The sequence below is a fragment of the Lissotriton vulgaris genome, chromosome 5, assembly GCF_964263255.1.
Source record: "Lissotriton vulgaris chromosome 5, aLisVul1.2, whole genome shotgun sequence".
NCBI lineage: Eukaryota > Metazoa > Chordata > Amphibia > Caudata > Salamandridae > Lissotriton > Lissotriton vulgaris.
This window is the reverse complement of record NC_141693.1, coordinates 362581045-362606437: the sequence shown is the minus strand read 5'-3', so window position 1 is coordinate 362606437 and position 25393 is coordinate 362581045. Positions and strand designations below refer to the sequence as shown.

Below are 25393 nucleotides of genomic sequence, written 5' to 3'. Positions count from 1 at the left end.
CATCCTCTGCTTCTGGGTCTGCCGCCTCTAACCAGTGAGCCACACACTCCAGAGTGTTTCTGAAAGGAAGCCCCAGGCTCTTAGAGTGGGGTGAAAGCTTGAGCCATCCTGAATGAGGGACTCTGGGAAGAATTGCAGTAAGTTGTAAGGAGGTGGGTTTTCCAAAGTGACGTTGTTAGGATTAAGTGTGGGGAATTCTTCAATCACTGGTTAGTACATAGGATAAAACTGCCACATTACCACCAACTTCTCAGAACATTCCTGTCACAGTCTTTGATTTCCTCTCTTTGCTTTTTTACACCACCTTTGATGCCCCTGTTTCTTCTCATTCAGAGTCACGTATTTTAGTGGGGACAGTGACAAGGTCAGAGCTGGTCAACTTCCTGCATACCCATGAAGCCCAACGGCACCTCCCGGAAGATGGAACTAAGGTAGGTTCAGGTACCAGTAGAAGGATCTCTTGTGGGGGGTCGGGGGCGGGACAAATGGAGCCCTCTGCCATTTTCTGGGGTAGATTATTTGCATTTGATGGATATGGAAGATACCTTCATTCTAGAGGGTAGGTAAGATCATTGGATAGGTAGAGCATGGAAGGAAGAATGCTTAGTAATGCTCCCAAGAGAAGACAGGTGTTAAGATGGCAAGCGGGCCAGAGGATGCAGAGACAAAACCCAGCAAGGTTTCAGGATTCACGCAGGAGCAGGTGCCCTTATACTGTCTTCAGTGGAATTGGGTCGGAAGACAAGAATGGAATCTAGGGCAGGTTATTCTCAGTGATGCACTCACCTTAGACATGCACCTTCCCAAAATCAGGATGCAGCTGAAATAGCCGATCTCAAAAACTAGTCAGACAACCTCAGCTCTCATGTAGAGTTGAATAACGGTGCATCATCAGCACGTGGTCATTGTTGGTGCTACATATATTTCATTCCAGCATTAGGGGCAACGCTGACCCTGTCATTCATGCATTAGGTGCAACTCTGAAAATTGCCATTGGTGCATATAAGGTGCAATGCTGAACCTGTCATTCATGCATCGGTGCAGCGCTGAACCTGCCATTCATGCTTTTGGGTCAATGCTGAAACTGCCATTCATGCATCGGTGCAGCGCTGAACCTGCCGTTCATGCTTTTGGGTCAATGCTGAACCTGTCATTCACGCATTAGGTGCAACGCTGAAACTGCCATTCATGCATTTGGTGCCATGCTGAACCTGTCATTCATGCGTTAGGCAAACGCTGAAACTGTCATTTATGCTTTCGTTGCAACGCTAAACCTGTCAATCATGCATTAGGTGCATCTCTGAAACAGTCACTCATACATTAGCTGCAACGCTGAAATTGCCATTTGTGCATTAGGTGCAACGCTGAACTTGTCATTCATGCATTAGCTGCAACGCTGAACTGGTCATCCACTCATTATGTGCAACACTGAACCTGTTATTCATGAATTAGATGCAACGCTGAACCTGTTATTTACACATTCGGTGCAGCGCTGAGCCTGTCATTCATGCGTTAGGTGCAACGCTGTTGTTCATGCATTAGATTCATCACTGAAATCTGTGTATCGTAACAATCACTTGTATAGGTCTGTAGAGTGCTGCCCTGCTGATGCTTTCTTTTTGTCTCTGGTAGACCCTGTTGGAAGGGAACCTCGGAGATGATTGCACCATTGAGCCGGTCACTCTGCAGCTGTCTCCCTGGACGTCATTGCATCAGGTAGCTGTGGAAGCGTGGTGTGTGAGCCCACACAATTTACCGGATAGGGTGGGGGTGCATGCATGGGGTTTGGTATTATGTAACAAGAGCAACACAAGCTTCATACTGCTGTATCATGACGTGGGTCCCTAGCTCACTTTTCCACTGGATTCAAGCTAGCCTGGCTGGCTGATGACGGCTGAATAGCCAGAAACCGGTCCCAGGATGCTTGTTTCCGGTCCAGGGAAGACATGGCTTGGCTGTTCGGGCTGGACTGTTCCCATGAGGCACAGGGTCAGACTGATTTGCATATGGCCATGTCTGAACTGGGGTGGTGGAGTGAGCTAAAGAATGATGATGGATTAAACCCAGATCAGTTGACCGAGGGTGAGTGTTTGATTTACTCAAACGCTCCGTCCATCATCCCCTTTGGTATTCGCATGACGTCTTATTCCTGACTTGAAGATCCCGTTGCGCAGTCTAGTATTGGTACCCCGCACCAATCTGTCAATGCATATTGTTCCTGGCTGTTTCAGTAGGACAGAGTGGGAAGAAGTACTTTAGGGCCCTGTAAAAGAGTGTCACCATTGCAAATCATGGTTAATTTAGCAGTCTGGGTAGTACCAGGGACTAATTGTTGGTAACATGTGTACGCCATTGGTCCGGTAAAGTTGTTCAAAATTGGCCATTAATTAAATGCCTCTCCACGGGGGAAGTGGGAGCGTGTGGATTCCTCCAAATCACCCGTTTGACAAAATGGTGCATTTTAAAGCACACAAGGCCAATATAATGATCAAAATGGATACACTATTATGATATTTCTGCCTAGGAACCTTTTTAAATGTTGTGCAAATGGAGACTCTTGGATGGGTAACATTTATTAAGAATGGGCCATATTTACAGATAATTTGAAATGGGGAGTGGTCATTCGCGTTCTTCTCCCAAGGCACTTGTTAAGGATTAGTTGTGGCGCTGGTGCATTTTGAATTGCACTGGAGCAATATAATCCACCTCTGTATATGCAGACAATTTTCAGGGGTATTTGAGGAACCTGCCCCAAGGATTTTTTAAGTAAGGTTGGCCTAAGTAGTGTGATTTGTTAAGGCCAATTATATTGATCAGAATAAATGGGACTTAAAGGCCATTTTGCAAGAGTTGTGTGGAGGTTGGATGCTCTCAAAAATAATCATTCAAGTTTGTGTTTTTTTAACATTCATTTAAAATTTGGAGTTAAAAAACATCTTACGCCATATTTTCAAACAAGGAAGTTTCAGGAATAGACAACAAACAATTGGTAACCCAGGTCAAGAGGGCGCTCTGCAAGTAAGGGAGTAGTATACATTTCCAAGATATCTTATCGGTGCTCCTAAGGAAGGGTGTGGTCACCAACACCCACACAACCTATCCAGTAGGGCTACAAAACAAGTTAATTCTCCTGAGCACTGGATAGGATTAAAAGACCGAGGAGCGTGAGAGATCCGTAGAAGGCATATTTAGGAAACGTATGTGACAGTGGCACAAATAAACCCTGTTCAGGTACTAGCATAGAAACGTTGCTCCAAACTGGATAAGAATTAAGGATACATGTACAAGTGTTTTTTGTGGTTCTCTCAAAATGAATATCTTGAAAATGTGAATGGCGTCTTTTAAGCACAGAGGACGTAACACTGATCGAAACTTGATATAAACTAAGCACAGTTATATAAAGGGGAAATTTTCTCCCTAAAATTAGTGTCAAATCCGAATTTTAGATGGGTAAGGGAAATGGTGAAGGGAGCTTGATCGCTGTAGGCAAACATGTTTGTGATCGGTGCGCATCGCAGACAGTGCATCAGAATGAACCCCATTTTCTGTGTTAGTGACCACCAGATTGCGTGTCGTAGCCCCTTTCCAGGACAATCTGTAGCAGCCTTTCTGTCTCTCTGTAGATCGGTTTCAATACCACTAAGTGAAGAACTGTACACTGGCATCACATAAGAATGCTAGTTTTCACATTCTTTCCATATACATCATACCTTTGATACAAACTAGTAACTTGTATCACTGACACTATACAACAGTTCCGGATGTAAACAACTAATTCCCTCACTGCTATTAGTGCACATCATAACTCCACCCAGTATTAAATGTAGCACATTCTATCCCCAACTGCAGTTGAAGGACATGAAACAGGCCCAATATAGACTGAATCTAGGTTACGGAAACATCGCACATTAGAAAACAATGCCTTATACACCACAATCTTAAAGGCCAGTCTCATATCTCCCTGCTAACTGAGGCATGCTGCTTGCAAACATGTTGAGCAATCCTCCTGTTAGAACGAAAGTATAAGACACTTCAGTGAGTAGTGGAACTGCAACTAACAACCTTATCAGAAATATCCTAATATTAACATTTTTATGTTCTGCGCCTCCCTATTTTAATTTGAATAGTCTATCCTACCGAGCCAAGGGCCAGATGTAGGAGCCCAAATACCGGTTGGTAACGGCCGATTTCGGCCGTTACTGACCGGTATTTAGGAATTGGCATGTAGGGGCCCTATTTTACCGATTCAGTAAATTTACCGAATCGGCCAAATTACCGAATCAGTAAAATACCGAATCGGTATTTTTACCGATTCGGTAACTTACTAATGTAGGTGGGGCTCTTCTGAGTCCCAAAGGCCTTACAGATTCGGTATTTTACCATCAAATCCAATTGGGTGGTAAAATACCGAATCCAGGTGTGCAAGCACATGTGTGCATGCACACCTATGCCATGTGACAGACAGACATGCCCTTAGGGCATGTCTGTGTGCCACATGGCACACATGCCTGTATTTAGGGTGCTAGAGGGTGTCAAAGTGACACCCCCTGCACCCTTGCTGAAATCGGTATTTACCGAATCGATAAATACCGATTCGGTAATGCCCATTGATTCCTATGGGCTTCAATGCCCATAGGAATCAATGGGCATTACCGAATCGGTATTTACCGATTCGGTAAATACCGATTTTTACAGAATCGGTAATTCAATTACCGATTTTACCTACATCTCCCCCCTTCTATTTTACCAATTCATAAATACCGAATCGGTAAAATTCGGTATTTATGAATCGGTAAAATAGAATTACCTACATCTGGCCCCAAATGCCCTAATATTAGCGATGCCCCTTCAACAAAGCCCATAACGACTGATTTGCTCTTGTCCTTTCTGAGGATAAATATTGTAACTCAGGGAGCGGGTAATATCGCCCTTGGAGGCAGGATTTAAGGCTGTATTATAGAAGAGAAGAAAAAGAAGTGACTGGAGATCTTCCCACACGATGTAAACTTATGTATGGCATGCTTAAAGCAGAGTTATGGAAAGAGGCGGCGTTAGTTGGCAGCATCGTGGCGCTTTGAAGCGACTATGCTATTTAGGGTGAACTGCTAGATGGTGTGGCCATGCACATTAATTAGGAGAAGCGACTGCTGCCCTATGCTTGGTATTTGATGTACCTGGTACTGCCCTGGCTGCCCCTAATGTAGGGTCTTGAAAGCAGCAACAGGAACAGAAACTAATCATGGCTCTAAAAGCCAGGCTACGTCTCCCTACGGTAGACTCCACTTCTTGATCTTATCCTTATCTCTGGGTATTAAAAAGAGCCATTTCTATAGTCCCATAGCTCCCGTGCAGATGTATATTTGTGTCTCAGTTTACTGTTTCTACTTTTTAACAAAACGTGAGGACAAAATGTGGAGATGGGCGTGCCAACAAGTTAAAAGGGGGAGCCGAGCCAGAGCCGAGCCAAGTGTCTGGTTGTGCTCTAAGAATTCGTGCACCAGCCGAGCCCTTGGATTTTAGGCATATAAATCCTGCAACCTACACCATACAAAGACGGTTAGAAAAATTCAAAAATCTTATTTTTTTGTTTTTAAATATAGAGTATTTCAATTTAGTACATCAGATTATATAATTGCAATAAAAGGTATTTATTAATAAAAGTGTCAGTTTTAGAACATGAACTTAAAAATACTAATTCTCCTCTCCCTTGGCCCCGATTTGGTGAAAATGCCATTAATGATTTAAGAGTCAAGTTAATTGTCATTTGTACCACATATGTGACCAAGATTCTTACATGGAACTATATTATAGTCTATTTAAATCAGACACAAGAGAGGTAATTGCAAATCATCCATTGAACTCAGGTACTTCAAAGAGCTCTGAAATGCAATAATGACGGCAAAGGAGGTATGGTGAAAAAAAATATTTGCTTAGGGTCACACAATGTGGTCTAGCTGGGAAGTCAGGATAAATCCCAGGTTTTGTGGTTTCACATGGCGCCCATTCAGCCACCAGATTGGTATCTCTTCCCCTAACTTATTTACATCAAAAGATAATGATTCTTCTTTAATTTGTGTCATATTGGGTTAGATCATGGGTGGCAAGCAGAACTCACATGAAATCTCGGCTTGTTTTGGGCTCTAGAGTCTAAGAGGACATTGAATTGAGCCAGGCCAAGCACCTGGCTCGAGCCTGGCTTTAGCTTTCAGTGACTCCCTCAATTCTATCAAAATGTACCCTTTTGGGAAGGTAGATTCAGCAGGGGTGCAACGTAGGCCCCTGCAGCCCCAGAGGGATGAGAGGCCCTAACCCTTTAGAGAGACGAAAACTAATGAATATCTGTGAGATATGTTAGGCTCAGGGGCCCCTCATATGTCAGCAGGGGGCACATTATGTTACTCTTCGCTATTTGTTGAGCTGTAGTCGATATTTACGGGATATGCAGCCAGATTCATCAAGCTAAAATCGGCTTGAAAAGGGCCAGATTCTGAGAATCTGGCCCTTTGCGAGCGCTATTTTTGCATTTGGGATTGATCATCCCAAATGCAAAAATCGCAATTATAGAAATCGCTAAATTGCGAAAAATCGCATTTAAGGAATCTCAATTAGAGATTCCTTAAATGCTATTCATGAACCTTTTTAAAATTGCGAATTCGCAATCTGGGGCCGCTATTTACCGCGAAGTGTAACTTCGTGGTAAAGAGCGACAACTTAGAAAAATGCACTTTAGTGCATTTTTCTAAGTTGTATGTTACACACACACATGTCCTTTGGACATATGTGTGCGCAACACCAGTGTACATTTGCATTTCAGGGGTACTACAGGGTGCCCATTGGACACCCTGGCACCCTTGAAATTACTTCCTTATTTGCGATTCGGTAATTGCTAATCGCAAATAAGGAATGACTCCCCATTCATTCCTATGGTCCTTTAGGCCCATAGGAATGAATGGGTAAGCCATTCCTTATTTGCGATTAGCAATCATTGAATCGCAAATAAGGAAGCAGTAGAAATCGCAAAACAAATTGCAATTTCTACATGCATCCCGTTTTGCGAGTCTTTAATAGCGATTCCTTAAAAATCGCTATTGAGAACTCGCAAAACGGCACTTTGATGAATATGGTGTTGTACTCAATAGGAGTAATCAATGTGGTCAAGATCCTGCCCAATTACTGTTTCTGAATGCGCATGTTTGCAGCTATAGAAATCAAGAAAGAGATGGTTGAAAAAGGAATAACTGCAGCGTATTGTTGGCATGTCTGCCTCTTGGCGGGTGGTGAGATAAATATTTTAGAGGCATCAATGTTACAAAGAGAAGTGTGAGCTGTGCTATTTCGGCCTGATGGTGGGTGAGACAATGACCCCTTTTGTTTGGTCGTACTGCAGCTTGATTGGGCTGTAGGGAACAGCACGGACCACTGACACTTTGTATGTGTGGAAAAAGCTGCTTTAAAGAAGCAGGTGCATATCACCATCTATATATTTTTATATATATATATATATATATTCACTGAAAAAACCATAGGTTTCACACCAGTTATAGTTACCTGGAAATTTTACTGACATAAAACCATTGAAATTCCCACGTTATAGTTAGTTGGACTCACTATAACTTGCGCGCCTGCAATGCACTGCTGATGACGTCACATATTACATCACTCATGACATGGTCAGTGACATCACTCATGACATCACTGATGACACCATCCAGTGAATGTGTGTCTTTCTGAAAAATAAATATGCTTTATATATGTATTTGTAAAGGTCGATGGAAGAATAAATGTTTAAATAAGTGTCTAAATGGATGTTTTTTAAAAAAAATTGATTGGTTAACTGGCTTATTAAGTGTATCTTAGTGAATACATATATTAGCGAGTAATGTTTAAATATTTAAATGTTTGTATCAGTGTTTCACTTTGTGTATAAGTGACTGCATGGGCTGGTGAGTAGCTACATGTGTGTGTATATGAGTTATTAGATGTTTTTTTAGTATCAGTATGAGTGTCTGTATGGTTTGGTGGGGGTATTACTTAGCACATAGATGCATCAATGACTGACTCACTGTTTGTATGTGTTTTGAAGACAGCATATGTGCAGGACTGTATGGGTGGATGAGTGTGCATATGTGTGTGTTAGTGAGTGAATGACTGTCTCACTAGTGTCTTTATCACTAACTACATATGTTTTAATCTAGTATATGTGAGTATTGATGTATATAAGTGAGTAAATGTGAGAGTGAGAGATTGTAAGAGTTCCTGTTTAAATAAGTATGTGTTTCTATAAGTGATTGTTTAAGAGAGTAAGTATGTGTAAGTTTCCTTAGAAGTAAGGTGGTAGTGTGTGTATAGCTGTATATGCAAATAAATGGATGTTCAATAGTTTATTTGCATGTGTGAGTATGTGTGTGAGTTACCTTTTGGATGACTGTCGGTGTGTAACAGGATGTATAGGTGTATCACTACATATGATGAGTGGGTATATGTATGAGTGACTATATAGAACTGTTGGTGAATGAGTGGATGTGTATATAGATGGTGGAATTACTGAATTGGTTGTTGTAACCGGTATGGGTATCTCCATTTTTTTTAAATGTTAGTTTCTATTTTTGAATATGTGTTTCAAGGGTTACATTACACTGAAAGGAGGTCTGTCACTCTGTCACAAGGATGGCGTCATGAGTGATGTCATGAGTGATGTCACTGACCATGTCATGAGTGATGTAATATGTGACGTCATCAGCAGTGCATTGCAGGTGCGCAAGTTATAGTGAGTCCAACTAACTATAACGTGGGAATTTCAATGGTTTTATGTCAGTAAAATTTCCAGGTAACTATAACTGGTGTGAAACCTATGGTTTTTTCAGTGAATTTAATAGGCTTTTTAAATGCTAATTCCTAACTATAACTGGTGTGAAACCTATGGTTTTTCAGTGAATTTAATAGGTTTTTTAAATGCTAATTCCTAGCTATAACTGGTGTGAAACCTATGGTTTTTTCAGTGAATTTCATAGGTTTTTTAAATGCTAATTCCTAACTATATATTGGGCCTCAAACCTATGTTTTTTTCAGTGAATTTCGAAGGTTTTTTAATAGCAAATTTCTATAGCTATGAAATGTAATATTTTTTATAATGAATCCTATATTTATGTAATACTATTTTCTTTATGTATATTGTTCATGGTTTTTATTTTTTTATTTTTTTTTGCCCTGGAGCGCTCCCGGTGCGCGTCCTGGTGAGCGCACCGGTAAGCGCAGTTTTGCGGCGCGCCCCGGTGTGCGTACCGGTGAACGTCCCGTTAGGGCTATTGCCGCGAAAGAAAACATCATTGTGACGTATCGCGTAGCCGCGTCCGCGTGATACGCACGGCGTAAGCGCACCCGGAAGCACCCGATCGCATACGATCGCACTACGTAAGCGCCCCGGGGCGCGTAGCGTAAGCGCGTCGGGTCATGTGACCTAAAAATAACACTTTTTATTGGTTCAGGACAGTTTTGGTTTCCAAATGATGAAAGCCCTGGTCATGTGACCTGAAAATAACACTTTTCATTGGTTCAGGACAGTTTTGTTTTCCTCATGATGAAAGCCCCCACGTTTTTTCCTCATTCTCACTTTGTACTTTGAGTGAGGAAGACCTGTTTTCAGAGCTATTATTACCTATTTGTACTCAGAAATGGCTACAGTAGCAGCAGCAGCAGGAGCATCTCAGCCACCATCACCACCACCACCACCAAGAGGACCACCACAACAGCACAGTGGTGGAGATGAAGAAGAAGAGGAGGAGGAGGAGGAGGAGGAGAGGCGGCGCTACCTGTCAGAAGATACTACCCCATACAAGCCAAAGGAGCACATTGTGTGGGAATTTTTTTAAATCCCAAAGGGCCAAAAGAAAGTGAATGTGCCAAAGGTGACTTGTCTTATCTGTGGCACTGTACTTTCCTGGGGGAACCCTGCCAAAAAATATTCTTTTGGCAACAACACCATGATTCGCCACATGCAACGCCGGCACCCTAACAACTATAGTGCGGCAGAGGTCAGAGAACTGACCAGAAACCCTCCCCAATCTTCTCCCAGCACCTCCCAAAGTACCCAACCCACTCCATCGGGACCAGAGACAAGGGAGATGGTCCCAAACATCCAAACCCAGTTTGGAAATTTCAAAATAGTGTGCGTATTTTGTGGGCGTACAATTTGCTATGGTGAGCAAAGTGTTAAACTCATCAACCGTGCTGGTGACAACCACAAGTGCCCAAAGAAACCTTAATTTTTTCCTGATTTTTTTTGCTCCAGTTGAGCCGTTTACAATTCCCTGTTTTTTGTTTGTCCCCATAAAAATTCCCCAAAAAATATAAAATTGTTCATAAAAGCCAAAAAAAGTACAAAATGTTCAAAAAAACAATAAAAAAATATAAAACAACAAAAAGAATGAAAAAAACAGTTCTTTTTAGAACTACCTCCAATTTATAAAAAAATGCTAAATTTTTTAAAAACTCTGTCATTCTTTTTTCCCCATGGTACGCTCCCCGGTGCGCGTACAGGGTGCTTCCCCCGCGCACAAATCGAATTTTTTTTAAATTTTTTTTTGCCCCGCGGGGCCCTTTTATGGCCCCCACATCAAACCTAGGGAGTCAGGGGGGGTCTACTCTGCCCCCTTTTGGTCATTTCCCCCTTTGTTTTTGCCACCTCTTGTGTCTCGATCCTACCGAGACACAAGATGGCGGCCGCTCCGGACTGTTTGGAATGTTGACAGACACCTGAGAGCCCCTTTCCGCGCGCGAACCGGCGCGCTTATAGATATATATATTTTTTTGAGCCTAAATTACTCAAAATCCACTAGAGCACATATCTTGAGACATAGCAAAGGCACATCGGGCTACCAGTCCCTACAATTTTGCCAAGTTTGGTGGAAATCCATTCAACCGTTCGGGCTAAAAGTGAGTCCAACCGCCCTATGGAAATTAACATGGGGAAAACACGTTTTGGGACCCCCCTTTCATCTCGGCCCCCGCTTGACGAATCCCCCCCAAACTTTCAGGGAAGGAGCGCAGCGCAGCGAGGCAAATTTCAGGAAATCTTCAGGCAGATTCCTCAACCGGCGCCAAAGTTATTCCCAATAGAACATTGCGGATTCCCTATGGAAAACAATCCTAACTATAACTACCTACTGGCGACCGCCAGTAGGTAATATATATATATATATATATATTTTTCAAAACAAAAGAGGCGGCCCAATCAGGATGTCGTTTTTCAGCCTTATTTATTTCAAGACTTCACCCCACCAACGCGTTTCGGCCTTACTCGGCCTTGCTCACGGTTCGCAAGGCCGAGTAAGGCCGAAACGCGTTGGTGGGGTGAAGTCTTGAAATAAATAAGGCTGAAAAACGACATCCTGATTGTGCCGCCTCTTTTGTTTTGAAAAATTGCCTGGGTCAGGATCCGACCCCTAGGCAGAGCACACACTGCTGAGCGCGTCCGTATGGCTGAAGGATCACTTTGGATGCAGATATATATATATATATAGGCACATGCCTTTCTAAACTGTGATTCTCACTATACATCCATTGCCTACCACATTGTCCTGCCCCCAAACCCTAATTGTCCCCACAATAGCCCCCAACCCAACTGACTGTCACTGATAACTCTAAACTTCATCCTGCACTAACTTACTTCCTAAAACTGTAAACCTTTACCTTCTTGCCGTGTTCAGGCATCTATTTACTCCCCCCTCTCTTTAAAGCTACCTGATCCACACGAACAACAAAATACCTAGTCAAACCATGAATAAACTCTAGGCCACCCAGAAACACCCTCTCTTCCTCCGAGGGTGGTAGAGCCGCACCAGACTCTCCCAGGTCTGCCACCATTTGCCAACTTGCAACTGAACCATCAGAAAGGCCCAATGTGCTGGTAGCTGCCTCTTCAAAAGCCACCTGACTCTCCCCTCTGTCTCCACCCTCACCTGCCTCTCCTATCTGCTGCCTTGCATCCCTGCCCCTGCTCACCCCTATTCTCTCTCCTGTCCCTGCTCACCCTACAGTCTGACCCCCTATTTGCCTCCATGGCCTGTACTCTGACCACCCAGCACCTATGATATCAACTGCCCTTGAGGTGTGTGTCTCTCTTGTGACAGCAGAAGTTCCCCAATATTTCCTAATGTAGTTTCTCACTGTCATAGCAGTTGTTTCCTTAGGGACAAACAGTGCCTCAAAAATATAATGTCCTTCTCTGTCCTCCTACTCTCCCCTCTCTGAGCTTCCCTCATCACTCCAGTCTGACATCACTTGGACTATTGCAGTTGAGTTCACCCCACTGAGCCATGCTGCTAACTTCCTCTGAGCCCCCTCTGACCCTACCCCCCCAGCTTTGTACCTGCGCATCACCAACCGAGCTTTCCCGCATGTCGTATCTGGAAATAAAGGGACGGACATAGTAATGCTGCTACACTTCTTTATTCTTTTTCTTCCCCTACCTATATCCTCTCCCCTCCCTTCTGGTTCCTGTTCTTCCACGCCTCCTTCTTCCTACGTCTCGTCTTACCTGGTCCCAACGCCACGCAGAGTAACCAGGCATGAAGACACTACATCTCCCCCCTTCTTAAAATGTTCAGTGCTCACTCGTTCACAATTCTTCAATGAGTCGGATGGGTCTCCGGATGGGTCTCTGCGGCCGACGTGGAAGGTGCAATTCTCTCTTGAGCTTGCCAAGGCTTTGGGTCTTTCACAGTTGTCTATTTCTCGACCTGAGTCATCAATGTCATGTTCTGGCTCTTCTGCTTGGGTGTAAACTGCAGGATTGCACTTCTTGAAGTGTGACACATTTTGTGTAACTCTCTTCACCTCAGATGCGGCCGGGACCATGGTTCCTTTTCGACTCGTCACCTGTAGAGGTTGCTCGCAATATCGACTGTCAGTTTTTGTCGTTTGTTCTTGTATGGCTAGCACCCAGTCTCCTTCCCGGATGTCGGAGGTTCTGGTGTTTTGGAGATCATCTGCATAGTCTTTCATTTTTGCTTTCTTGGTCTTATCGAGTTCCACCAACGCAGCGTGATCATGCTGGGGATGGTAACGCACCACGGCGTCTGCGATGGGTATCCTGGTGCGCAGCATCCTTCCCCGCATCAGGGTAGCTGGGCATTTGTTGGTGGCGCTGTGAGGCGTGGGTCGATAAGCTCGCAACACCTCGTTGAGTGCGAGTTGGACATCCCCCTGGGCCAGTTCTGCTTGCTGTATGGTTTTCTTCATTATGGTCATAAACCTCTCTACCATCTCATTGGCTTGAGGCCACATGGGGTGATCTTCAGGTGCTTGAAGTTAAGGTGCTTTGCAAATTCTGCGAAGTCATGTCCATTGAATGTCGGGCAATTAGCCGTCTTCACTATTGTGGGGATTCCCCATGCGGGAAATGTTTTGTTCAGGACTGGTATGATGGTGGTTGCTCTTGTTGATGATACTTGTTGTGCTGTAGGGAATCTTGAATATTCATCCATGATGACGATGATGTACTTCCCGGACTTCAACAGGACAAAGTCGTCAATGGCTACCTGTTGCCATACACTGTGTGGGAGAAATTGCAGTACAGAGGAACTCTATGAAGCAGAGCATGTCCGGATGATGGAAAGGTTTAGGGAGCGAGGATACCAGGAATGGGTACTTAAAAAGGCAACAAAAGCATTGAAACGAGTTGCAACAAGATACATTTGGGGGAGAGACAAAAAATGTGATTGTAGAAAATTTTAAATCTACAGTATGTCACTTTAAAAAGGGAGAAAATGCCAATGAGCGCTGCATTGTGATCAAGGTCCAGGAGGGACCGAAATGCGCCACGGCCGACTGAAAATAAACAACTTTATGCACCGAAAACTGGCCTGTGTCTGCTTTCCAATACCAGGATTGGTAAAAGGTCTGGAAGCAGTTTGAAAGTATATATTTGTATATATATATATGAACAAGCTCCCTAGTGGAGTGAAACGCGTCATCTTCCATTGAATAAACCGTCTTCCTGCAAACTCACTTGAGGAGTTATTGTTTCTTGGATGTATTTCGCTGTACTGTGTGAGGCTTCGGAGGTCCAGACCTACTAAGTTCCGCCGTTCATAGACGGAACAAGGACTGCTTTTTTCATATCTATATATATATATATATATATATATATATATATATATATATATATATATATATATATATATATGTGCATCAAGGGATTGATGGTCCCAGGATCGCCTCGAGAAACAATCACGCAGGTGGCTGCTGCCAATGGCAGTCTGTGACTGCACGGGGAGGTGAGCATGATTACAGTTCACCTCGCAGCCTGGTTTGGTTCTATTTTGAGGCTCGGGCGTAGGGGACTGGAGGGAGACATTCGAACACTTTCAATACGTCCTCACCTGCTGCTACACGGCCCCTCCCTTGAGAAGCATACTTCAGTAAAATCCAGGTGCCGCACTTACCTGAACTGATGCACACTGGGAACTGTAGGCTCACATTTGACTGCAGCATCCCTTCGCAGTTGGGTCACCTGATCTCCCACCAATGGTAGCGCTAGAGGAATTACAAAGGAGGGAAAAGGTGATGATGCAGTAACAGCGGCGTCTGAAGAAGGCTGAACACACCGAAATGCATTATGCCAAAGTTGTTCTTGTGAATAAAGGTGTTTCCTGACATGATCCCCGCTGTGTCCTCGTGACTCGCTCTCCAAAGTCTTTCCTTGATAGATATATATATATATATATATATATATATATATATATATATATATATATATATATATATATATATTGTTGTCCACCAAGCACAGCAACCGCTGTGCAAATGCACTCCAAGCCAGTTAGTTCAAAGAAACCATGAAAACGTGCGTGTGCTCAAAAGATTTAATTCTCCATTCGTAGTTCCAGCATACAATACACGGCAAGTATGGAACAAAAACCCAACGCGTTTCGGCGATGACTCTCGCCTTGCTCACGGGTAACTCGTGTATGAAAACAAACAATTAAATAAAGTTTTACCCAAAGTGCACATGTGGTCAATGACTCGATCATGAACATAGACGAAGGACATAGTTGATGATCACTATGGTGGCCATCTTAGCATGGTAAATTAACAGTGTGCCAAAGTAAATAATATCATTATACACAGTTATCAATCACTGTTACTCAAAGAATTATGGCACATTCTAAAGTTTATATGTTGTATGTGTACATCCACATATAAGCCCAGTGGCTTAATTACGACGGCCCTACGTAATGTATCAGTGACCTTCAATATAGTAACATTGTCGACTGCCACTGTAAAGTGGATACATATACTGACATGCTCTGATTGGTTTTGCTGTAATTACATGATAATTGTCCAAGTGGATATTCGTAATATATAAATTGTCAACAATTGATCATCATGGGTTAAGTCACCCTATCTATAAGCTGTTGTGTTTTTCTCCTCTTGGTTGTCCAAGTGGACTGAATAAACAAAGGTACATAGATCCTGTCTGGTTAATTACTGATAAAAACCATCAGATAGGGTTAGGAATGCTTGATTCTGTGCCAAGTGGCTAATTTACAAATTGTCCAAATATTCAAAATCAGAATAATCTTGTAGAAAATATATTTCAGGGTGAGTGGCTCAGAACCTTACTACACTCATCACAGATTTCTCATCCTTTCTTCCCCAGTGGGAATTTCAACCTCTATTCACTTCAGGTCACAAGTCTTCTCAGTCCTGTACAACAGCGAAAGAAAACAAAAAATACAGCCAGTCAGCATCATCACATATTAAGTCAACAATGTTACTACTCAAGCTATGTTCCGACAAATTTGGTACACAAATTGTGCTCCGGTGATATCAGTGATTAAAAACAGTTAAAATGATGTTGTATATGCAGGACATTTGGAACAAACATTGTTAGTCTCCATGGTTGTTTAGTTAAATCAATGCTCAGAAATTTTTGAGAACCAAGACTAGTCGAGCTCCCCAGAATTATACCATACTGATTAAGATTCCTTCACTCTCCTAGGTGCCAGACCATTTCTTCCTCCGAATTCAGGCCCCCCGGAATCAAACAGTCTAAATCGATAATATATATATATATATATATATATATATATATATATATATATATATATATATATATATATATATATATATATATATATATATATATATATATATATATATATATATGATTAGATTCCAGTTAGTTTATATAGTTTTATAAGCTTATTTATTTAAGCAATACCATCAACGCGTTTCGGGAGTTAGGCTCCCTTGATCACGATATATATATCCAAAAATTGCAGGAAACTCCTTTGAAGAAGGCCACAAGAAGAGTTGATGGTTATCACGTAGCTTAATGGCAGCATGCAAGCAGGCGATAAAGCGGAACACACATCAAAGGAATCCTTACGCCAGATGTGTTTCGGGAGTCACAAAGTCCCTTCTTCTGTGGCGTGTTGTTCACAAGAAATGAAAGCGCTGTTGCACTGCACACCCTTCAATTATAAACACCTGCCACAGTGGCGTGGCCGAACACACAGCCTTCTGGTTGTTGTGGTGCGCTGCCTGTGATCCCAAGTGGGCGCGCTTTTAATTTTCACATTAAAACAAAGTTGTTGTCCCCAGTGGGTAGATGCGGGCACCGAAAATCACCTGCCCCGCTTTTTTGCTGACACTGTGAATGAGCGGGCACCACCCTGCAGAGGCGCCAGCCCGTCTTCCTTCTTACACCTCAAACACCAGTTGGGCACTTGAAAAGACCCGCACCGCAGCGGTGGACCTTCATTCACGACCGAGAAAGGCCGTTTTAAATCCAAAAATTGCAGGAAACCCCTTTGAAGAAGGCCACAGGAAGAGTTGATAGTTATCACGTAGTTTAATGGCAGCATGCAAGCAGGCGATAAAGCGGAACACACATCAAAGGAATCCTTACGCCAGACGCGTTTCGGGAGTCACAAAGTCCCTTCTTCTGTGGCGTGTTGTTCACAAGAAATGAAAGCGCTGTTGTACTGCACACCCATATATATATATATATATATATATATATATATATATATATATATATATATATATATATATATATATATATATATATATATATATATATATATCAAAGATACAATCCAGCTTCAGCAAAGAAGAAGGCACGCACCCAAAGCTGCAGGAATATGGCCTTTTTTATTTTCTCGGGTCTTCCTCGACCCCCCAACAGGAGAGACGCGTTTCGGCTTTGCAGAAGCCTTTGTCAATCTGAATTATATATGTATGCAATATATATGTATGTGTATATAGATAGATAGTCAATTTTGTGTCCACTAAAATATATTCTTAATCAGTAATAGCACATATTATATGGAGCCCCTGTCGATACAATCTTTTTCTTTCCCTTTCATTCCCTCTGGGTCCTCAGTAGCCATCCACCTCGTTGGCCATAATAACTGAGCGTCCATATAGCATATCTCAAACTTTGTGGTATTCATGCAACCCCTTTCATCTGGTACCGGCTTTTGCTATAGATAATCTTTTCCTGGCATTCCCTCACCACTTCTTCTTTAAAAAAGTTCCTTTTGATGATTATAGGTTTTGCTATGAAATAGGACAAAAGCCTGGGAAGTATTAACATTTTGGCTCTTGACACTCTTCTTAATAGGGAAAGTGGCAGTTTAGACTAAATGGAAGCCGACTGTCTGACTCCAAACATCATTTTCTTAATATGGACAGTCATGAGTCTCTTGTCGTTATTGTATATTTGGAACCTAAATACTAAAGGTGTTGCAACCTCTTTGAGTTGATATGCGGTATCCACTGGGCTAAGGTGAAAAAGGCACAATTTCAACTGAAGAGCAGACATGTTACCAAATTCTTCTAGTTCTGCTGCCAACGGGTAAGAAGCAGACATGTTGTGGGATATTCTGGCCAAACCAGAACATAAAGATTTTTAGTCCTTTACAAATAATTATGAATATTTCTTTTGGGACATCTGATACAGTTCTGCAGTAACGAGGAAAAGGAATAAATTTAGAATTCTGTATCAGAATTGACATATTTCAAGTGACCCCGTTTTTCATTTGGAATAATTACAAAACCACCACAAGGGTTTTTCTGACTTTTTAGATCGGCAATCCTTGCCCTAGTATATTTTGAGTATGAATGAATGAATAATTTATTTGTGTGGTTACTTAAAAACCATTACAATAAAACAAAGTGAAAAAGAACATTACATTTTTTAAAAGATAAGCATTTTAAAAGGTAGACGGTGTAATTAAAATCTAAGGGTCTAAAAATCAAAAGTCTTTAAGTCCAAGATAGCTTATAGAACTCATCCAACAGTTGTACATGCTCCAATTGAGCTAAACAGTCATTACAAGGTGGTAGATAACCTCGGCGCAGGTGCTTGCCTGATCACTTAAAGGGGTGTGTCCATCAGCTTCGTACGAGTCGGTTGTACAATTTTGCCAAACATAGCCATATACTACACTATGGCCCAGACGCATCAAACAAAAATCCGCTCGCAAAGGGGCAGATTGTCAGAATCTGCCCCTTTGCGACCGGTATTTTTGCATTTCGGATGCATCATCCCAAATGCAAAAATGGCAAATTGAGAATTCGCTAAATTGCGATTACTTGCATTTAAGGAATCTGAAATTGAGATTCCTTAAATGCAATGCATTAAAGTTTAAAAAATAGCGATTTCGCTAATAGAGCACGCAAATTACCATGAAGTACAACTTCATGGTAATTTGCAAAAACTTTGAAAAATGCTCTAAAGTGCATTTTTTAAAGTTTCATGTTGCGCACACACATGCCCTAAGGGCATGTGTGTGCGCAACATATGTGCACAGATCAGTTTCAGGGGTGCAACAGGGTGTCCTTTGGACACCCCTGCACCCTTGAAATCGCAATCTCAATTTGCGAATCGTTATGTGCAATTCGCAAATTGAGATTGTCTTCCCATTCATTCCTATGGGCCTCTAGGCCCATAGGAATGAATGGGGAGGTATTCCTTAATTGCGACTCGCAATTTGCGAGTCGCAATTAAGGAATTTTAAGAAATCACAATTTTTTTAGCAATTTCTTGATGCATTGCATTTTGCGATTCCTTATTTGCGATTCCTTATTTTTCGCAAATAAGGAATCACAAAATGTATGCTTGATGCATCTAGGGGTTAGTCCAGTGTGTACAGTTGAAGGACTGCCTCCTTTACAGTTCGAGTGGCCAGTTGTAGCAAGATGGGCCTAAGGTAAAGTCTGCGAGCTAAGCGCAAGGCCGAGCAGCAAAATAGGATGTGGGCCAAAGACTCACATTTGTATTTCCATGATCGGCATTCTTGTCGACCCGGTGGAGTATAATTCTTTAAGGGGGAGAGGGTGTAGTCTGAAGCCAAGATCCTGTGTAAGTCTTGTCTCCCCACGGCCTGCGTAAGATGAAGTTTGGGGGTCATACTCTGTGTGTGGTAAGCTTTGTATATTTTGAGTACATCTGTGGCGTTCCTGATGAAGGCGATTTTGTAGCCGAAATGCGCGTTGATACTGTTCTACCACGAATTAGCCACCTTTAAAGCCTTTATATTGTGTTTTACTTTATTTTTTGTAAAAATGTAACTGTTTTAACTTGTTGACAAGATGAATATGTATGATCAGCCAGTTTACACATAGAAAGGTTTTCATCTCCATGAGTCATCTCTGACTTGTTTTTTTGATCTGTGATTTTAAAATTAAAAAATGTTGATAATAAAAAAGTAATGATAAAGATTCAATACTTTGCTTGACTTATTGTATACTATGATACTTATTAGTTAATACAGGCTGCTCAAGGTCTTTTTGTACAATATGTTTGCTCTGCATTGGGAGCCTAAAGATCAGTAGGGGGTCCTTTTTGTTCTGAACTACCAAATTCTTCTAGTTCTGCCTTTATCTCCTGTAGACTGCTAGACGGGCCCCTCAAAAACAAAAGTGCATCATTCGAATTGAGCGAGACAATAGACACGCTGTACAAAAAGCACCCTCCACAGTGCTGTGCCCTCTCATGCATCAAACATGCCAGAGGCTGCATGGCGATCGGAAACAGTAGTGGGGAGCGAGTGCACCCAGGCCTTGTGACCCTATGAATGGGCCGTTGTTCTGAAAATAATTAACCGCTGCTGACTTGAGTGAGCGGTTTAGCATATAAACAGTCAAATCCATATAAGGATGCTTGCACCCATCCTCATCGTTTTCAGTACCTCAAACAAGTATGATCAAATTAACCTGTCGAACACCTTTTCTTTATCTAACAAAGCAACATCAGATATCTGGCGTTTGCACAGCGGGCCTTATCACAGACATAGAAATGATGACTCAAGTTAACATGAGTGCTGCGATCAAGAATAAATCCACTCTGATCCTGATGTACTAGAACTTGCGTTAATGGCACTAGCCTATCAGCAATTATTTTTCCCAATATTTTGTGTTTCAAATTTAGAAGGGATAATGGTTGATTTAGAACGGTTAATGATTTGACATTCAGCGGGTCTCTATCAGCTTTGAACAGCACTTCAGTATTGGCTTCCTTAGTCTTTATAGGCAATACTCGTTTTCCAATTGCCTTTTCATACATGGACAGAAGTTTGGAGGGCACTTCATTTTTATATGTTATATAAAATTCTGGAGGCAGTCGCTTGCACCCGGGGTCTTAACCTTGGCCAATTAGTCATGCAACCGGCATAGCACTCTAGTAATTTGCAATAAACTCTGTGGCCCTATGGCAGGTGCTTAGTATAAAGTGGGATCATAATTTGCATTTGCTCTGTTAATTTCCATTTATGAGTGTACTATTCCCCCCCCCCACCAATCACAAAGGTCCTTCTTAGGCACCTATGGCCGAAAAATTATTGGCCAAATATTCTGATGGTTTACCCAAATTTCCTATTGAGAAACCATTTGTGGTGAATAGGTGAAGTTCTACTGAGTACTGTTCTCTTTAGAAAGCAAAGTCACCATTAGAAATGACAGAAGTGTGTTATACAAAAACCCCACAATACAGCACAGCACAACACAACCTGGGACAGTCCAACACAGCACTCACATTCCAGAAAGCCCTTCTTAAATTTTGCAAATATAGAAATCCCGAAAATAATGCTATGCTGACAACAGACATCTTGAGTGCTCTTCTGAAACTCACAGATTGTATGTAGCCCCGTGCAATCTAATTTATTTTTACAAAAAAAGTCAGAATTTTAATCCAAATCATGCATTGTTCATGCCACATTTACCCATGTCCAAACCTAATCAGCTCATGAGTAAACAGACCCAATACATTGTGCTTCTCATTGCCCTACTTACTGACAGGTATTGTGTACTTTACAAATATATATTTCTCTTGTATTTTCCCCAGGCGCACAACCTCTTTGAGTTGCTCAGCCTACAGAGGGCCTTTGTGACCACCTCAGGGAGAATTGTCGGATGTGTCACCAGAAATGAGGTAAATGATTACAGAATGCTGTGTGGAGTGCTGGTGGGCTTAAGATTAAGCAGAGGGGTGTGGTATGAGCGGTATCCGAAGGGCTAATCTCAGACATTGCTATTACAATCACCAGCAGAGAGGAATTAAATATTTTGATTTTGATCCCTTCACTCTTCATACAATATCCTGAGTTTCTTTGTGATATACTATCTAGAAAGGGTGTCTGGTCATTGAGAAATAGGTTTTAGGAGAATATGCAAAGCTGTTTCATTTAATTGAGGAAGTTCAATCGTGGATATAGTGGGCACATGGGCAGAACAGCAGTGATCTTAGGATGTTATCTGGAAGGATGTAGAGAAATAGGGGTGCAGATTAAGAATAAGACAGAGGAATTGGAGCATGAGATCCAGGACGAGCAATAGCAATGAGAGCTTGATATTCAGGATCAGGTGGCGGAACGAGGGCAGGAGATAGTTTCAAGCGAAGATTTAGACTTGATACCAGGGATCGGACAGATGAGTGCAGGAATGAGACCTAGAAAAGGCAATTGAAGGAAGGCAGAATAGGCTCAGTCAAGGGGATGAATGAGTGATGGGTGATGTGGCACAGGAGTTGATACATGGTGTTCTGTAGTGGGGAGCTCTTCTTTCAGAGTCTTACATCCCTATCTATGCCTGTAGCTGCTGTCTGCTGCCTCAATCAATGTATTATTAGTCTGGCTCCTGGGCATGAAATATGGAATTTTTTGAAATTGGGGCATGACACTAGTGTAACGCAAATTGATGGGAGCCTAATAATCAGGATAATGTGAGGGAATGTGGCATGAGATCCAGTATCAGGTGGTGAATCAGACATATCAGGTGCCAGATAGATGGGTGCAGAATGAGACCCAAGAATGAGGCATGCTAGTTAGGGACAGGCAAAGGACTGAGGCATTAGATGGTCGAGGAGAGGAATTCATGGATGGTGTTCTTTGGGGTTAATTTTTCAGAGCCCCATTATATGTGTATGCCAGTTCCATTTGTTAAGACGTCTTCATTAGTAGATGCTATACCAGGTATTATTCACATCCAAGCAAGCTTGAAATATTAAACAGACAGTAACCAAAGCTCTGAAGCATTTAATAGATGGCAATTTCAATTGTGATTCTCCACATTACAATAGGTCTCTTATACCAATAAGTCAGATCAGCTTTTGTAGCTTTCTTGTTGTAGCTTTATTTATTTTATTGTCTTGTCCACAACTCATTTTTACAAATTACTATACAGTGGAGGTTTACCTCTGTGATCTTGTCTGTGCTCAGTGATGCCAAGAGGATGATTGTGTAGTGATGTTTTAGATTTTATAGTGTCAGAAGTCCAGGTTGGAATGAAGGAAGTCTTTGTTGAATAAAAGCATGTACTGTATGTATCTTTTCAGTTGAAAGCTACAATTGAAGATTTGGCCAACCCTAAAACTCCAAAGTGAGAAAGGAAAACATTGCCAAGCTCTAAAACATCAAGAGAGATGTGCATGAATCTGCACTTCTCAAAACATCCAATATGAAGAAGTAACTTCAGTAGGAATAAAATAAGGATTCCAGCACACCTCAACATTGTAGGAGAAAAGGAATGATGGATATACCTTGCAATTTGCAAGGTGAAGTAGGCAAGGACTACAGCACACCCTACAAACACCAAAAAGAAGGCACAAAGGACTATAGGGCACCTAAAGCTTCTAGAAAAAAAGGCTATTGTACTCTAGCACCACCAAGCACCCGTTTAGACTCAAGGAAGGACCTAAATATACGGCAACCCTAATGACAAGGACTACACAACTTCAGCAAAATCTAAAAGCTCCAAAGTGTAGTCAGGAGGGAAGTCTTCACTCTCCAAAACCTTCAGAGAGAAGCACCAAGGACACTGGTACACAACAAAAATGCCATCAAGAACAAACAAAGAATTCCAGTCCCAAATCCAATAATTCCCCATATTGTTCAACTGGAGAAAGAGACGTACCAGACTCTAGCATACCCCAAAACCTCCATAATTGAACGAACATGTCCAATCACATCCTGAATGAAAGGTACACAATACTTCAGCTAACTCTAGAACCCCCAAAGTAAAGTAAAGGTCTCCAGCACATCCCCAGAAGCTTCAGTGAAGAAGCACTAGGCATCTAGTACAGACTAATAGATCAATCAAAAGGGAGAGATTACTTCATCACACTTCAGTTTTCAAGAAGAAGTAATCAATGACTCTTGTACACCCAAAAGCTCAAGAAAGAAGGAAGAAGGCTCTTCAGTGCACCTCAGAATCACTAGTGAGAATTCCCAAGGAACCATAGCACACACAGTGCCTCCAAAGACGCTGGAGGAAAAGCTAAAAACACCTCATACCTCAAGAGAAAGAACACAGAGCTGACACCAACTTCTCCCAAGACCTTTCCAATGAAATACTGATTGATGGGCTTCAGTATACTCCACTACCTACAAGATAAAAGGACAATAGATCCAGGCACACTCCAAGGACTCTAATGAGATAGAGTAAAAGACTCATCACTGGTTAAAAATACAAAAAGAGGTAAGACACTACTACAGATCACCATCAAACGTCCAAGGACAAAGGAACCAAGGGACTCCCGCTCTATGTATATCATCGTATGAGGAAGAATATCTACACTCCCAAAAAATGCAATGGGAAGAGTTGTAGTATGTTGGCACACACTACAAACTCCAGCAAGAAAGAATGAAAGACTCCAGGTCTTCAATCCTCCAAAGAGAAGGACCTAATGTCTTTAGAACAACAAAGGACCTGCACAAATAAGGAGAGAATCCAGCATGTCCCAAACCCCTCTGTGAAAAGGATCAAAAGACTCTGGGTGTCACCCAAATGAAGGAGACCAGTGCACCCTAATAGCTTCACTGAAAGAACAATTAGATTCCAGATCACACCAATAACTCCAGGAGGAAGGGACAGAAGACCCCTGCACAGCTGAAAGAAGTGTTGAGAAAAACTGGAGAATGTCTCAAAACCAACTGACCAAAACCAATCATCTATATAAAAGCCTCAAACCTCACAGCAAAGTAGTGATGCTACAGCCTAACTCTTCAATATAATGGAAATAAAGGGCTCCAGTACACTCAAATACTTTCTAGGTAAATAAATATGGACTCCAGTACACCATTACATTTTCATTGTAGAGTACAAAAGAACTAAAGCACACCTTACATCAACATACTCAAAAACATAAATGAAAAGAAACAGCAAAACCTCCAGAGAGGGGTGTGTAAAGAACTCTTGCACACCCCAGACTCTCCAGAGAGATAAAGGAAAGGACTCCAGCACACTGCACAAACTAGAAACGGGTGTATTAAAGGACTTCTGTATACCTCAAAATATACAATGTAAAGGATCAAAACACTATCACAAACTCTAAAATATCCAGGGTAAAGAAACAGAGAAATAAAGAATTTTCCATACCTCCCATATCCATATCCTCGAATGACAACAAGACAAAAAAGACTTCAGTACATTCCAAAGTCTCTAGAGAGTATACCAGATGTCTCTTCTCATGCTAGATCCCGCGAAGAGAGAATGAAAAAAAGTCTACAGATTATCCCAATAATCTTCAAACAGATGGAAAATTTGATTATATCCAAAATAGTCACAGAGGTAACATAGGGATCACCGCATCCAGAATTTCTACGCACTGCCAATGAGAAGAGTTAGATAACTCTAGCAACTGTTATGAACTTCACTGACAAAGGACAAATACCCCCAGCATTCCACAAATCCTCCAATGAGAAGTAAGAAATCACTCATGCATTCCCCAAATTCACCAACAAGACTGAAGAAAAGCCCCCACTAAATTTCTAACAAGAAGCAAGGAGGGACTCCAGGACACTCTATATTTCCAAACAAGAAGAACTAACCAGTGCATCTCTCCCAAAAATCTCTAAAGACAGGCAACAAAGGACTGAAGCACATC

General features: G+C 41.9%; 1 protein-coding gene across 1 annotated transcript in view; it reads left to right on the top strand.

Moving 5' to 3' along the window:
* LOC147710906 (chloride channel protein ClC-Kb-like) overlaps positions 1-24668 on the top strand; it is a 237394-nt gene extending 212726 nt beyond the window's left edge. Inside the window, exons 16-19 of the mRNA XM_086921682.1 lie at positions 334-431; positions 1633-1716; positions 21356-21442; positions 22844-24668. Coding sequence (XP_086777808.1) covers positions 334-431; positions 1633-1716; positions 21356-21442; positions 22844-22891 — 317 coding nt within the window. The 3' untranslated portion in view covers positions 22892-24668. The remainder of the gene's footprint in view (positions 1-333; positions 432-1632; positions 1717-21355; positions 21443-22843) is intronic.
* The last annotated feature ends 725 nt before the right edge of the window (positions 24669-25393 follow it).